The sequence below is a fragment of the Apium graveolens genome, chromosome 2 (genome assembly GCF_009905375.1).
Source record: "Apium graveolens cultivar Ventura chromosome 2, ASM990537v1, whole genome shotgun sequence".
In the NCBI taxonomy this organism is placed as follows: domain Eukaryota; kingdom Viridiplantae; phylum Streptophyta; class Magnoliopsida; order Apiales; family Apiaceae; genus Apium; species Apium graveolens.
The window spans coordinates 314,837,173-314,852,600 of NC_133648.1; the positions used below are offsets into that span (position 1 = coordinate 314,837,173).

The following is a 15,428-nucleotide window of genomic DNA, read 5'->3' on the forward strand; positions in this document are numbered from 1 at the left end:
TTTAGCATGCCCCTGCTTAAGACTGGCTAGTTTGGGAACCAGGAATTTGAAAGAAGGCTGAAAAAGTATAGTTTATCCCCTCTGTAGTTCGGTCTTAGAGATTAATGTTACAAAATTATTAGTTCTAGTCTAAATTTCGAAAATGCTTATGATGGTTAGAAATGTTAGAATTAGAATCCAGATACCCATTTCATTTTTATGTACTATGAAGTTCTTCAACATCGGTTTTGTTGGAGTTTGGGGAATAATTCCCCTCTTAAACAGCGAAATCAGAAATGTTTATAGAAGGGGCATCACTTTAGGGCCTGACTTTATATTCATTAGGTAGGTCATAAGTGTACATCCTCGGTCGGGGGTGTAATTAGAGTCGAGTTTGTACTTGTTAAATCCGAGTTTGAGTTTTTTTTATCGAGTCGAGTCAAACCCAAAAAAAATTGAGTCTGAATATTGTGTTTGGACTCGACCCGTAAATTAAACGAATCGAGTTCGAGCTGTTCGCGAGTTTTCGAGCTTATCGAGTTTTCGAGTTTCCGGGTTTTTATCGAGTTTTTGAGCTTATCTCAATTTAACGAGTTCGAGCTTTTCGAGTTTTTTAACGAGTTATCAAACTTACCGAGTTTTCGAGTCGAGGTTAACGAATTTTCAAGTTTTCGAGCTTATTCGGGGTATTTTCGAGTTTTCGGATTTTGACTTCGATTTCACTAAAATATTTAATTCTACTATATTAATTTCAAGTTCAACCTAAAAATATTTTTTTTTTCTTCATTTAATATGAAACAATAAAATTTATGATAACATACTTAATATTTTCAATACTCTAACTTTTTCCGATCTAATTAAACAATATTCTAATATTCATAAATATTTTACGGGTGAATTTAATCTTCATTACTTACTATACATCTTAAATAATATACGATAATAGTAACAATGACAAAATGTGATTTTTTATCGTGAACACATTTGATTTTTGTTTTTTCAAAACGGGAATCATAGACCAAAAAATTATTAGTAGTTATATAAAATATATTTATTAGTATGATTTGTCACAAAGTTCAACTGAGCTACGACTTATAAATTACGTTTATAATTTAAAAAGTAATTTTGCAATTTGCATATGACAATGTTACCATCTCATTATTGTACTTTATAATTATACAATTGTGACGCCCTCAATCTCGGGGTTTGGAAATGGGGACCCACACACCATTAAACTAATATAATAACATCAGATATTTTAAACCGCGATAATAATAACAGGATCTAAACAGGATTAAGTATGAGACAAGATTACAACTACCAACCAAGATAATATATTACAACCCAAAATATAATTAAATTCAAATTTATTCGATTCCGATATGGAATCGACAGATAACCCAAAATATTTGATCCAACTTATACAAGTCCTCCAACTAACATATTTGCTCACACACACAGCCACTACCTGCTCTGGCATCTGGAAACTTACAACCCGGTAGGGACTGCCAGGAACGCTCTTGTGAGCAGTGCGCCTAAGTCTGGTCATCTTCTTGCTTAACTGCCATGGTTAGATCAAAGCAAATAAGTGAGCAAAAAAGCTCAGCAAGTAACTAAATAAACAGTTCTATAATGTAAAATCAATATCAATATCAAAATTTGAGGCATCTACTTTAAATCTCTAGGTGGTAGATTTCCATGATTGGCTAAGTAAGGGTCATGAAGAAGGTTTTTGGGCTTTCAAGAATCAAGGCTCAGGATTGGGTGAAAGCCAAAATTCATCACAAATCATTAGCAGGACTTTGATGAGTTGCTCAATTGAAAGGAAGCATTTAATCAAGCTTCGAAAATCAATATCAATATCAATGCAAAGTAACAGGGTTCTCAAATTCCATAATTAAACGAAGATACGATTCAATCCATTTCATGTCATTTCATTTTAAAGAAGCAGCTGCTTAAAAATGTAATCATTTTCTCTTTTATTAAATAATAAGGAAGCTTGATTGGAATACTCATTTTATTAAATATAATACGGGTGATCAGCCCGTACCGACCTCCATTTGGTCGTTATGATACCTATGGCATTATTTCAGCCTTATATCGGACTAGCCACGCTAGCCTCTTACATGACTGTACTAGTACCACTAGTCTCTTACGTCTCTATCCAATCCATCAGGAATTCATTTGGAAAACCTTTGTGTTGGAAGAAGGAATAGTTGTCTTAATTCATTTTATCATTACCAAGAATATGAAATCATTTGGACTCATTCAAGTCGAAAATCTTTCTTAAGTTCAATTCAAGAATTCAAGGAAAGTGAACGAATCATAAGTAAATAGGGATCAACATAAAAGATCTTGATCAAATTGTCAACAGAGTATACCAGTTCTGAATTAGAATAGTTTCAAAGATCAATACATAACAAGGTTCACGGGTTATCGAAGAATCCAGGTTAATCAAAACAATACGTAAGGAGATTCATAAAGGTTCTCTTAAGGTTTACGAGATCATAATATAACAAAGGAAATAAGTAAGGTAATCAGGGTATGAATCGATAAGGTTACTATAAAAGGCTCGAACAGGGATTGATATCAAGTTATCACAAGGAATAATATCAGGGTTTCTCGTAATCAATAACAGGTTTATCACAATCGCTATAAAGATTCACTACTTTATCATGGCATCGATAATTTCCTCTCTATATTCGAATCATAGGAGAAGGCAGAGTTACTTGCCTCAAATAGCTTTCCTGCTTAACAGAGCCTGAGATACTGTCACCTAAGATATCCTTCCCTTTACTAGCCTGAATGCCTCCGCTAACCGAATCTATAATCCAAAACAGAATCTCTAATTAGTAACTTAATCAACACTCGACGTTTCTCAGAACGTCCAACGATTACCCAAATTGCGATATCACTTAACTTATGTACTCGAGTATAATCACATAACACATAACATGATTTACTCCTATACCCTTAGTATCGTAACTATACTTAACATTTAGCAATTAGTCATCGATTCGAACATTACGACACGAAAACACTTTTTCTCCTTTTTGCTTATCAAAATTCGAACCAAAACAAAGCACACCAAGTAAGTTCCTTTCAGATAATCGACATGCAAGTAACAAAACCAACATGCAAGTTCAAGAATCATATCTCAATTAGAAACAATCAACATGCAAGTTCAAGAATCAAGCATAAACTTTAGTTCTAGCCAAAAACCACCCATTCGAACCATTTTTCGTAAAAACTGAACCTCACAATCCAAATTTTTGAACCAAAATCCTTTGAAAAACTCAAATCAAAATCAAATCCCATCTTAAATATACTAAATCATTACTCTAGATCATAACCAACCTTGTTTACTCTTTTAAGCTTATTTTAATTACATGCATCCACAAATTTTAACATGCATGTGACATATAACCAAAAATTCATCCAAATCAATTACATAATCAACTCAAATCCATGCTTATAATTTAATTATAAATGATCAACTAATTAAGCAAATAATTATCAACCCAATTCTTTTAAACCAAATTAACATTCGGTTTCTTTCAAAATCACCACATGCAACTATCGAACTAATCAATTTCAATGTGTTAGAGCTCAATCAACATCATAGCTCACCACCGACTCACCGGAGTTCATCGTCGGTGGCGGTGGCTTCTCGGTGGTGCCCTCATTCGAAGGTGTCCAACCAAAAACCACTGATTCTCATCAATTACACAAGATAACTAGCATGCACATCACAATCATCATTTTCTTGCAAAGAATCGAACTCCAAAAACGAACTCAAGGTTAAGAACCGAATGGTTCTTGATGGAAACCGAACAACACACCAAACAACACACACATGCAAGCATCTATATGCATAATTAGAGCACAAGGAACTCAAATCTTGGGTGAAGATTGAGTTTTAATGGAGGATTTGAAAGAAGAGAGAGAGAGAGAGAGGGACAAAGCCGAGAGAGAGAAGAGAGAAAAGAGAGATGAGACCGGGGTCAAGTAAAGAAAAGAAAGGGAGGATGGGGTGTATATGTAGCCAAAATGGCAGGGGTATTTTGGTAAAAATACAATCTATTTCTAAATTTCTGTTTTTTTTTCTTTTGTTTAACACAAAAATCATTCTGAAAGGGATAAATCATCTTTATAAGATTACAACATATCACAAATTCAAATTTTAAAATAAAGAGCATGGAATTAGCTCTTCTCCCATATTTTGAAATAAATTTTTAAGCGAACTGATTATTTGTTATGGATTTTACAATCAAATCCCAAATAATGAAAATACCCATCATAAAATCATTTTAAAATATCAAATCACCCAAATAAATCATCAAACTGGAACGAGTTACTTTACATTCCCAGTTACTATTATACAACAATGACAATTAAACTACATAATCTTTTAACCTTTTATTTATTCACATAAATCCATATAAACCATAATTATAGCACAAAACTATACTTTATTCATTTAATTACATCGTGAAATTCCCAGTCGCTACAACAATTGTCAGTCTATATGGATATAAAAATTAAAAATCGAATTTAACCATATGATCGATGCATCGACCAGTCAAAAGATTAACTGAAGTGATAATTGAGATACCATATACGTACGTTTCATTAATGTTAATAACATCTTTAATGTTAGTTGAATATTTGAATTTAAGTATGCAAAAGTCTCCCTTTCATATTATTAATTATTATATATAAATAAAATTATGTGAATATTATACCTACACATAATTTGCCTTAAAAAACCAATGTAATTTGATCGTCAAGGACAAAACAACCAACGAGAAATTCTTTAATACCTTCAATCCACAAGGGAAACCTTGAATTCACGGGAGTTTCTTGTGTATCCACAAGAAAGGTAAAAGAGAAACTCTTAAAGTTTTAATTTTAGTAAAAGATTATTCATTCATTACATCGTGATATTTTTTATATAGAGATACACAACCCTAAAATAAAATTCAAAATAACTTCTAATTTAAAACAAGTAATAATTAAAAGCAGTGTCATCATGCAGCCTGAAACATGAGCATGCGATATCTACCTTCTTGAACCTAAAAGCCATTGTTGTATATTTCAATTTTTGCATGTTCATGCGATCCAGCGGCATGAGCATGCCATCATATATACTCAATAACGTGACCATGCAGTTCTCAGCGTGATCAAACATTTATTCTTCTCGTATTCTTCACACCTTCATTTAACATTGAAATCCTTCTACATCTGACACTTTTAAAATATTTATGAACCAGACTAAAAAAATTAGAATTAAAAGTTAATTGGGTGGTCGAGATAAAGACATCAGGAAAAACAAAATTGTATATACTTCTCATTCGGACTAAAAAAATAATATTAAAATCACGTTAAATAAAACTAAAAATAAACCAAATACAATTACTTGGATTTGGTTGATATAACGGGTTTATATAAGTACGGGTTTTCTTCAATGTCTATAATATCTATAAACAAAGTAAACATACTATGTATAACCAGTTTGGAGCGGGGTACAAGGAGGGTAAATTGTACGCAGAACCTGCCCCTATTCCTAAAACTAGGGAGCCTATTTTTGTGAAGACCCCCGGCTAGTGAAATACAAGATAAATGTGTATATGTGTGATAATTGAGCCCATGACATTCTTCGCATGAGACTTACATGTGAACAATCCCCATTGGTATGTGTCGAAATTCGAACTTCTACACTTCTTGCTTACATATAACGCATAGGAAGAAAATCATGTACCAACATAGGTGTACATAAAACTGTACAACTAAACCCGGTGTAAGCCACAAGACTCGGCCTCAACTGCCGTCTCCAATCAGCCCTAACTAATGTCATATCACCTGTGAGATGGAAAGCCGATATATCTGAACTCAAGTGATCATGTCTGTTTCCCCCAATCAAAATTTTTTCAACATATCTAACTGAGGCTGAAGTACATCTACACCTGACATGCCCATACCAACGTAAACATCAATCCCTTATTTTCTTGAAAATAGATTCTAATACCTAAAACTCTTCTAAAAGTATTATTTGATATATAAGCCGCCACTGTGCAAACACTAATCAATCGTAACATATGCATTTATGTCGTCTCCAACCTACGTTCTTCGGCTTTCCTCAATGGCCAACACTCGGAACCATACAGAAATTTCGGTCTAACTAACAATCTATAAAATTTACCCTTCAACTTCAAAGGTACACTCTTATCATAAAACACCGCAGTAGCATCCTTCTATCTAACCTAAACTGCATTAATACAATGCATAATATTTGCAAAAATATCACCGCGGCTCTTTATGCGTTATTTATCTATACTATTTAAAGTAATATTCAGGAGAATATCTCCTGAATATTTATAATATATAGATATATATATTATTTAAAAAAATATTAAATATGAAATATTGAAAGTTTTGTTAATAGTCGTATGGTAATTTATATGTTGGACATACTCTAAACATGAACACTTTCATTATCCCATTAATAGATTAATATCCATAATATAATTATATATTACAAATGAAATTAAATCTGTATAATAGTCTTGAACCAAACCAAAATAATATATACTATTCACCCTGGCAAAAAAAAAATCTACTATTGAACTGATCTAAAATAAATTTAAAATCAAAAGACAACTGTTGGTAAGTAAAATGGTCCTGGAATAAAAATAATATTATACACTATTCATTCAAAATTATATTATTAATACGGGCTACAATGAAAATTAAATATAGTTAGTTGAATTTGTTGTATCGGGTTAAAATAAAATAATAAAAATTACCGACGCAGTTAAAAATTTATACTATTGAACCGGTTTAAAACAAAATTATATTTGAAAGATCAATAATTCATTAGTCAATATAATGACATAGGACAAAAAGAAAATAATGTATACTATTCATTTGTAAAATAAAAAAACAATATTCAACCAGACTAAAAATTAAAAAATAAACTAAATATAATTATTTGAATTTGGTAAATATAATAAATGAGTTTTATTCCATGCCTACAATATTTATATCATTTAAAATTAAAAAAAAAAGTAAAATAATAATTATTTAAAATAAGTAGGGTAGTGAATATTGAAAGAGAAAACTATTCAAAATTTTGTATCGCACGTTGGTAGCTTGAGCTTGTATTTATTTACAGGACTGGGACACAGCATTAATAAAAATTATTTTTTATTTTTTTTGCCACGAAAGAAAATGATTTTATTGAATCAAATCATTACATAAAATAGAAAAAAACTCCGGATGGATATTTTCCTTCCTCCACCTACGATCAGCTAAAGAAGAACTATAACTCGCTAGATAGTGAGCTACGTTATTCGCAGATCGTTTTACAAATCTTAACATCACATTTTGATTTTTCAAGCCTAGTAAAAACTTTCGACATTGATTAATTACTCTCCCCAAATAAAAATTATTAATCTCACCATGAATGAATATTAATGGTTAGAGAAAAGTAACTGTTACTATAATGTTAAGAGTCCAGCTAGCTTACAACCAAAGGAAACCGATCGTAATACCAATTCTGTAATACATTATACACATACATACTATATATGCTGTATTATATCAGTGATTTATTATGAATCGAATTTAAGTGTTCATTGGATCCTTTGCGCGACTTATTTTCTTTAAATTCTTCACCTTCTACAACTCATCCTTTTTTCTATATACCTTTTCTCTTTCAAAGGAAATTTACATGTATATTATATTGTTTGAATAGAAAATACCATTCTCTTCGTTCCCTAATAGAAATCTAAGAAAGATTTTCTTATAAATATATATTATCGTAAAAATCACTTGGCAAAATTTATAGTTTTACAAGTTACACTCTAGTCTAGGCAACGCCATGTCATCAAACTCGATTTTTCGTGAGCAAGTTAAAGAAGATCATGATAATGAAGATGAAGAAGAATTAGAATTGAGCAAATTATGCAAAGACGATGAAGAATTTGTTGATGAAGGGGATAATAATAAAGACGAAGAACTTGTCGATGTTACAATTACAGGTGATGATAATTTTCTTGAATTACATAAGGACGACGTCGATAAAAAAGACGAAGAGCTTGTCGATGTTATTGTTACATGTGATGATGAATTTGTGGAGAAGAAGCAGGAACAATTAGGAGAAGGACTTTTGGATGATGAGAACGATGGCTTTCGAACTCCGACTTCGATAGAGCATAGAATTCCAGTGCCTACACAATGTCCGCCAGCACCGAAAAAGAGTTGCAAGAGAAAATTCGAGGGATCATCGATTGTCGAAATCATAAGGTCTGCGACGAAAGTAATTCATGATCAGTTCTTGGTTTTCAAGAAGACTCGCCGGGACGATGATGGTCTGTCATGATCTCGATGTTGTACCTGCCTAGCTGCATTTTTTCTCACGTGGTTCGGAAAATTAATGGTACAGAACCACTCTTCTGTTCATGATCATACGTACTATAGCTTAATTATTTATTTTGTCTTCTGCATGATTGGGATTAATTTTTTATATAAAATTCAGTTTCGCTATACTTCTACCCTGCCTAAATTGTTGATCTTTTAGATTCTTTTGGAATCAAGGTTTTATACATGTTATTCTCTCTTATAGAAATCGGTCGATTTTTCAAAAATCGCCGATAAATCGCTCAAAAATCGGTCAAAAATATTTGTCTGATTTGACCGATTTTCGATAAATCGCCGATTAATCATCCGATTTTTTAAAAATCGTCCGATAAATCGTAAATCGGTATTTCAACCGAATAGTTTCGATTTCCGAAATCTGTAACACTGATGTTATTGAGTAAAGATTGGTTTTCAGGGAATTACACTTGTACTCCTTGACGTGATATTCATAAAACACACGTATATCTGCAACATATAATATAAAAAATTTGTTATATGTGCTTATACGAGTTTAAAACTGAGTGTACATCTTATCCTCTTCAAATTTCATATCTTACATTACATATGTCTATATGAGATATGACGGATATATTTGATTTGGTCACATCTTGCGTTTTACATGAGATATAACAAATATGTTTGATTTTGTTTGATGTTGAGGATTGAATTTCCGTGCAAAGAGAGAAACCGATATACCATGGTACAAACGAGGGGGATGAGAAGGACAGGGATATTTTTGGAATGGATGAATGTTTTTCTTGCCAGAATTCGTGGTCCCAAGATCTGAAACCCACACTGTTTTTCTTCTGTTTTACTTTGTCGATGGTTTAGGTCACCTGTTAGAAAATGGAATTAGTCTTTCTGTTTAAGAAAACAAACTTGTTTGACATTCAAAATCATGATATAATTTAAGAGTTTTATATCAAATTGACCACCGAACTCGTTAAAATGTATCAAGTATCTACTCAATCTTCACGGCGACTCATTTAAACCACTAAAATACTAGTATATATCATTTTGTTAAATTTTTTAAATTTTTTTTACAGAAGTGTTGTGTTTTCCGTGTATTTCTTTGATTATTATCGTTTATTAGAAAACTTGAGTGACTCTCTCTAATTTGTATATATGTTTAATTGGTTCTAAAATAATCGTTATCTTCACGAGTAAAATAAAAGCCGGGTGATCTGCAATTGCAGTATTAATTTGAGTAAAATTCAACAGAGAGATGAAAAGAATATGTCCTTTCAATTAAGACTCTCGTTATTTATCTCAATTGTATGTGTCTGGCAATTTAACAAAAATATACGACTACAAACTTTTAAAGTTAACATTTTCCGTTAAATTTTTTTAAAAAAACTAACGGAGTGATATATACTAGTATTTTAGTGGTCTAAATGAGTCGTCGTGGAGATGGAGTAGCTACTTGATACATTTTAACGAGTTCGGTGGGCAATTTGATATAAAACCATATAATTTAAATGACAAGAAATTCAAATTTAAGACGATTGTTGTAGCATACCGGATCGCGGCAATGTCATTCATGTGATTACAAAAATACGCTATGTTATATAACAATCCTAAGTTCGGGAGCGTAACTCCTACTTACATTATGAATCAAGCGTTACAGCTCAGGAGGAATGATTTACTAGGGAAAAGTTTGTTTATTAATTACAAGTGTTAATTGGTTTCTTAATTAAATTTTCTTAATATGGTTTTTGCTTTAGGTAGCAGGCTGTGTTTGATTTATAACTAGGCACAATACATACTAACCTGTCGAATCCAGATTAATATTGAAAAAGAATACAGAGACAGAATGTTGTAAATGACTACGGTTGGATAGCTCAAGTGATTAAGAGTTTATCTTTTGTCGTCCCAAGTACTCGGTTCGATCCTCACTCAGCCCGAGAATATGAGAACAGATACTCATTTAAGGCTAAGCATTAGGTAATGCATCTCTCTCAAGACAAGAATAATGTTTGTATATGATAAGAAAAGACTGGGAAGAGGCCTTGCTCTGTTTCACTTCAAACAAATCTTTGGTCGAAACTAAGATTAGCACTTATGGTGGATTAATTTCATTAAGCGAAACGAAGAATAGCTTTTCCTCAAAAGCTTTGTACTTGCAAAAATGCCGAGTAAAGATTTTGATCCTGTTTCTTATTTCTCTTTTCTTTTTCTTGGCCAATTCAATAGCATCTGTTCTTTTGTTACAGCTGAACTATGGATGTTCCGCTAACCTTAATTGCTACTTCAAGCTATTGAAAGGTGAAGGCGGATTATTGCATAATCCTACTAAACTGTGTCCTCAACTACTTGAGCTCGGATTAAAACTGTTGTTACTTCTCTACGTTTCGACTTCATTTTTCTTCAAAACTTGTCCAGATCTTCAATGCAATCTGCGGCTACTCTTCCCGAACTTCGACCCACTGCCCTTCCAAATGAGCTCAGGGCTGACAAACTCTTAAAGCTACTGCTGCCGCCTTCACTATTGAAAGACCTTCTTGATGATCTTCTAGGCTTTGAAGGGCTAAGCTCCTGCTCCTCATCCACACCATCATTCGTAATGACATTAGCAACAACTAGTTGGCTGATGTTGCTTCTGCAAAACGGGCAAAGTGGGGATTTTGAACAATTACTTGCAGCGTTTGGCTTGTTGTGGCAACATAAGATTAGCATGCATTGTGCGCACATTTGGTGGCCACAATCCTTAACCACAATCGTGCAGATCTTCTCAAAGCAAATAGAGCATAAATCAATATCACTTTCCTGTTTAAAGACAAATTGCGGTCTAAATTTTAAACAGAATTGTAACAGGTACTTTTCAAGAATATATTGATTGACAATTGAGAAGATACAAAATCCTGCAAGCAAACATGTTACCTCAGAAAAGTCGTTTGCAGCCCCAGAATCAGAATGTACAGGGGATGATGGAAATGAGTTCATTGTGTCCTTCAAGATTTCCTTTTCCCGTTCCTTATTTGCCGTAATCAGGGCTTTCTCTAACAGAGTTCTTGCTTCTAGATTAAGGTCACTAATGAAATTTAGACGAGCTGGCCACAGTAAAGGTTCTGGAGATGAAGGGTTAAACAAGGCTGCACATGCTGCATGCTTGTGCTTTAAAGCAACTGTGTAAGGGATCTTCCTGTAATTATCTCATTTAATTCAATACAATCTTGTACCCAATGTTTCTAATATGGGATTAATTAAAGTTTAGTAAATAAAATCTTAAGTTCTAGAAACCAAAATTCATCTGAGATCTCTCAAGATCCATCATCTCTAATGAAGGATATCAGTACTGAAATCTTTAAAATACACTCACCCGGATGAATCTGTCTGAAGTCTATCTCCACCCCAAGCAAGCAATTCCCTGACACAATCCAAAGAACCTCCACGAGCTGCCAAATGCAATGGTGTGCTCCCTGGGTAGCTGCAACTGGAGCTGTTTTTCAAGCAAGTCTACATTATGAATTACAATAACTGTTTTGGAAAATAATGTAAGTATAAATTACCTACCCATAACCACAAGTAGAGGCAGAAACAAGAGCCCCACTGGCAAGAAGAATATGAACACAATCAGCCGACCCTTGACGTGCTGCCAAGTGAAGTGGAGTAGCACCACTTCCATCCCTTATGTTGACAAATCTCAAAAACCCCCTGGAATTTCCCAACAAATTATTAGTAAGAAACATTTATTATAGCTAACATATTCTATACAGTAGGTGGACCGAGGAGACACCAAGAATATGCAATCTGGGAGGAATGGGCAGCAGAAATTATAGCTTGCAAGCAATCCAGATGGCCATGGTAAGCAGCATAGTGTAAACAGGTTCTTACATGAAGTGAATCAAACATCAAAACCTACAAAAATCCAGTAGAGACCACATCTATTAGTTTGTTCAGAATGACTAACAAGTAAAATCCAAGGTGAAAGTAGGGGATGGGGACACTAATCTCCCATGCTATGCTAACTCCAAGATAAGATTTTCGATTTTTCTAATAAGTTTTTCAAATAAAAATTCTTAAGAGCATGAGGTCTTTACGAAAACATCTTCACTACTTCTAGGAAAAATGGTAAAATTTGTGTACATCTCACTCTCACGAGCCGAATATATTTTATGCAAGTTTGGTTATATGGTATGGATCACGACAAGATCAATGTTCTCAAATATACCGAATGTGACATAATGTAAATCTCTAAAATCAACTAATAACGATCAATGTTCATAAAATCGAAACTTTAAAATGAAACAGAACAATGCAATCTACACATACATTTGCACCTGCTTCGATAAGCCTTTCAATGCAGGAAATATTCCCAGACATCGCAGCCAACATCAACGGAGTCTAAACCGAAAAATGATCAAAACAAATAATCCAACTTTAAAATATATGATCAATACACAAATACATCATAAACTACCTTCAATATGACCAAAAGTTAAATGCAACTTCCAAACTAACATATAAGCATACCTGCCTATGTCGATTCAAGATGTCAGGATTAACAGATCGATCCAACAACATAGAAAGAACCTAAAAACAACAAAACAAAAATCATTAAAAAGCCCAAACAAGGCCCAAAAAAATCAACATAAAGTGGATAAAAAAAGCCCACCAGGATCTGATCATGAACAGCAGCAACATGAAGTGCAAAGAGCTTGCCATGAACAGTAGTCTTACGCAAAACAGATGGATCATAGTCAACCATGGCCTTGACTATTTCAAGCTCTCCATTTTGAACACTTCTAAACAAAGCATGCTCGCGCGCTCCATCTCTTACACAGCTGATTCCTTGTCCCATTCTTGGCCCCACTTAATGTTCTCACGCGCCACCTTTCACGGCGGTGATTGGTGGGGAGGAGTGGGGTTTGATGACAAAGGAATAACGTAGTGGAGTCTTGTTAAAGTAGTGGTTATTGTAGTAAAGTACTTGTGTCTGTTTGTACGGTGCAAATGGGATTTGCATCGGAGTTTGGACCCTGCCCGAACCAGGATTAAGGGCAGCTGACCTTCTGAGACTGAGTTGAAAATTAGCATTAATTTGACACTTCCGCACACGAGTCCGCCTATGATTTTGCTAAAATGCCGCCATTCCTTCTAGTGCTACGTAACCCACTAGTATTAGTTAGCATTAACTTTTTCGTAAAATATATATTAGGTACACGATTGGATTCATTCGAAAAAATTTCGCAAAAGTTAAAATAATTTTAGTTAGGTGTTGATAATCTCAGATCACCCCGGATCCTTCTCCTTGCCGGGCACGGACTCAAATTCCTTTTGGACGGAAACGGCGGCGGCGTGCGGTATAACTGTAGGGTGGAAATCTACAAAACAGAACCGGAGGGGGGTGGCGTCCCCGCGGCACCTCCGGCGTGAGAATGAGAAAGGTTTTAAGGAGAGGAGGGGTGAAACGGGAATTATGCGAATATATTTATGGTGTATACGTGTGTGTATGTAAGTATAGGTGAGAGAGAGAGTATGTGAGGTTGTAACCTGTAACCTTCCTTCTGTTTTACCTTTTATAGGTCTCCTACTATGGTTTAGGGGTTTTGTACCTTTTAATCTGAACCGTAGGTTTGCCTTTTGGACTGTAGGGCATCTAGACGTCTGGGATGCGTTAGAGTACTACCAGATCTGGACCGTAGTAACGTTCTGGATCCGGGGACGGTGGTGATGTTGCCACGTGTCCTGGGCCCTTCCAGGTTAAAGCTGAGTACTTCCTGGACTCTTGCTATTGGGACCTGGGCCGTATTATTGGGCCTGTATTATTATAGGCTATCATTTGCCCCTACTCCCTTATGCGGGTTCACCCGGATGGGGGAGTATAGTAGTTATTGTTGTGTGGCAGCGCCTTAGGAGAAATTTTGGGGGTTTTTTGATTTGTTGCCCCCTAACCCCGGGGTCAAATGGTAATGAGACCCCGGGGTTGACTTGGTTAGTCATTTGATTTTAGCTCAAGGTGGGATTCCTTGAAGTACTTAGAAAAATTTTGGGGGTTTTTTGATTTGTTGCCCCCTAACCCCGGGGTCAAATGGGGATGAGACTCCGGGGTTGACTTGGTTAGTCATTTGATTTTACCTCAAGGTGGGATTCCTTGAAGTACTTAGAAAAATTTCGGGAGTTTTTTGATTTGTTGCCCCCTAACCCCGGGGTCAAATGGTAATGAGACTCCGGGGTTGACTTGGTTAGTCGATTTTGAATTTGAATTTTGGGCACGGTTTGGTGGACAAGTACACTCCTGACATTTGATTTGACCGGACTCTAAAAAGTTGACGCTGCAAATCCGAGGTGGCAGACGACTGTTGGGATTCCAGCCGGGGTCAAAGATACATACGTTTTATCAGTATCTTTTGAGTGTGCCGGTTATTTACTTTCCCCCTTTTTCGCCTAAAAAGACGCGCCGTGACATGATTGCGGTAGTGGTAATAACTGCTGCAGTTATTAAATTGACGCCAATTAGGGGGTGCCACGTGGACCCGACGGTTCCCTTAACTAAAAAACCGCTCACATATTCTTTCTACCCTCTATAAATACTGGTTTTTTCTGTCCCATTTTTATTTTACGCGAGCACTTCCACAGAGAGAGCCAAGAGAGATTTTTTAGAGATTTTGAAGCCGCATTTCTTTCTCCTACCAATTTGTAAGTATCTTGACCTTTCGCTTTCTTTCTTCATTTTTTTCTTTCGTTCTTGCAATGCATGTAGCCATTTTGTACGAGTTTTTGCTTCGCCACTTTGCATTCCGTGTTCGATTTTCACCACTGTGTTTTTGTTTTGACCTTAAATCTGCGTAGTTGTGTAGATTTTGCATGTCTTCTTCAATGGTTTTGTGTTTGATATGTGTAAATATCGTGAATTTTGGTAGCTTTGTATGCGAATAAGTGGGTTTTTAGTAGTGTAAAAAGTTGGAGGGCCCGGGGTGTGTTCTTGATATATGTTTTTGGTTGAATGTATATGTATATGCTGTAGATCTTGTTTCTGGGCTAAGATACATGCACGATTTGTTTCTAAACTCTTCTGTTTTTTGTTC

At 34.7% G+C, this 15,428-nt stretch overlaps 2 protein-coding genes across 4 annotated transcripts; one reads left to right on the plus strand and one right to left on the minus strand.

The window, feature by feature from the left end:
* The first annotated feature begins 7,504 nt into the window (after positions 1-7,504).
* On the plus strand, positions 7,505-9,327 carry LOC141708814 (uncharacterized). Its single transcript, XM_074512622.1, has 2 exons — positions 7,505-8,419; positions 9,061-9,327. Exon 1 carries the CDS (start codon positions 7,862-7,864, stop codon positions 8,360-8,362), a length of 501 nt encoding a protein of 166 aa, XP_074368723.1. The 5' UTR covers positions 7,505-7,861; the 3' UTR covers positions 8,363-8,419; positions 9,061-9,327.
* Positions 9,328-10,513: 1,186 nt separating this feature from the next.
* LOC141708813 (putative E3 ubiquitin-protein ligase XBAT31) lies at positions 10,514-13,506 on the minus strand. Of its 3 annotated transcripts, none has more exons than XM_074512621.1 (8): positions 13,016-13,506; positions 12,874-12,933; positions 12,673-12,744; positions 12,137-12,258; positions 11,914-12,054; positions 11,720-11,827; positions 11,281-11,542; positions 10,514-11,166 (listed from the first exon to the last, which is right to left on the minus strand). In XM_074512621.1, the coding sequence occupies exons 1-8, from the start codon at positions 13,199-13,201 to the stop codon at positions 10,768-10,770; spliced, it is 1,350 nt and encodes a 449-aa protein (XP_074368722.1). In that variant the 5' UTR covers positions 13,202-13,506; the 3' UTR covers positions 10,514-10,767. The 3 variants fall into 3 exon arrangements, with proteins under 3 accessions (XP_074368722.1, XP_074368721.1, XP_074368720.1); XM_074512620.1 differs by having other exon boundaries at positions 11,720-11,833; XM_074512619.1 differs by having other exon boundaries at positions 11,720-11,839; positions 13,016-13,505.
* Positions 13,507-15,428: the final 1,922 nt, after the last annotated feature.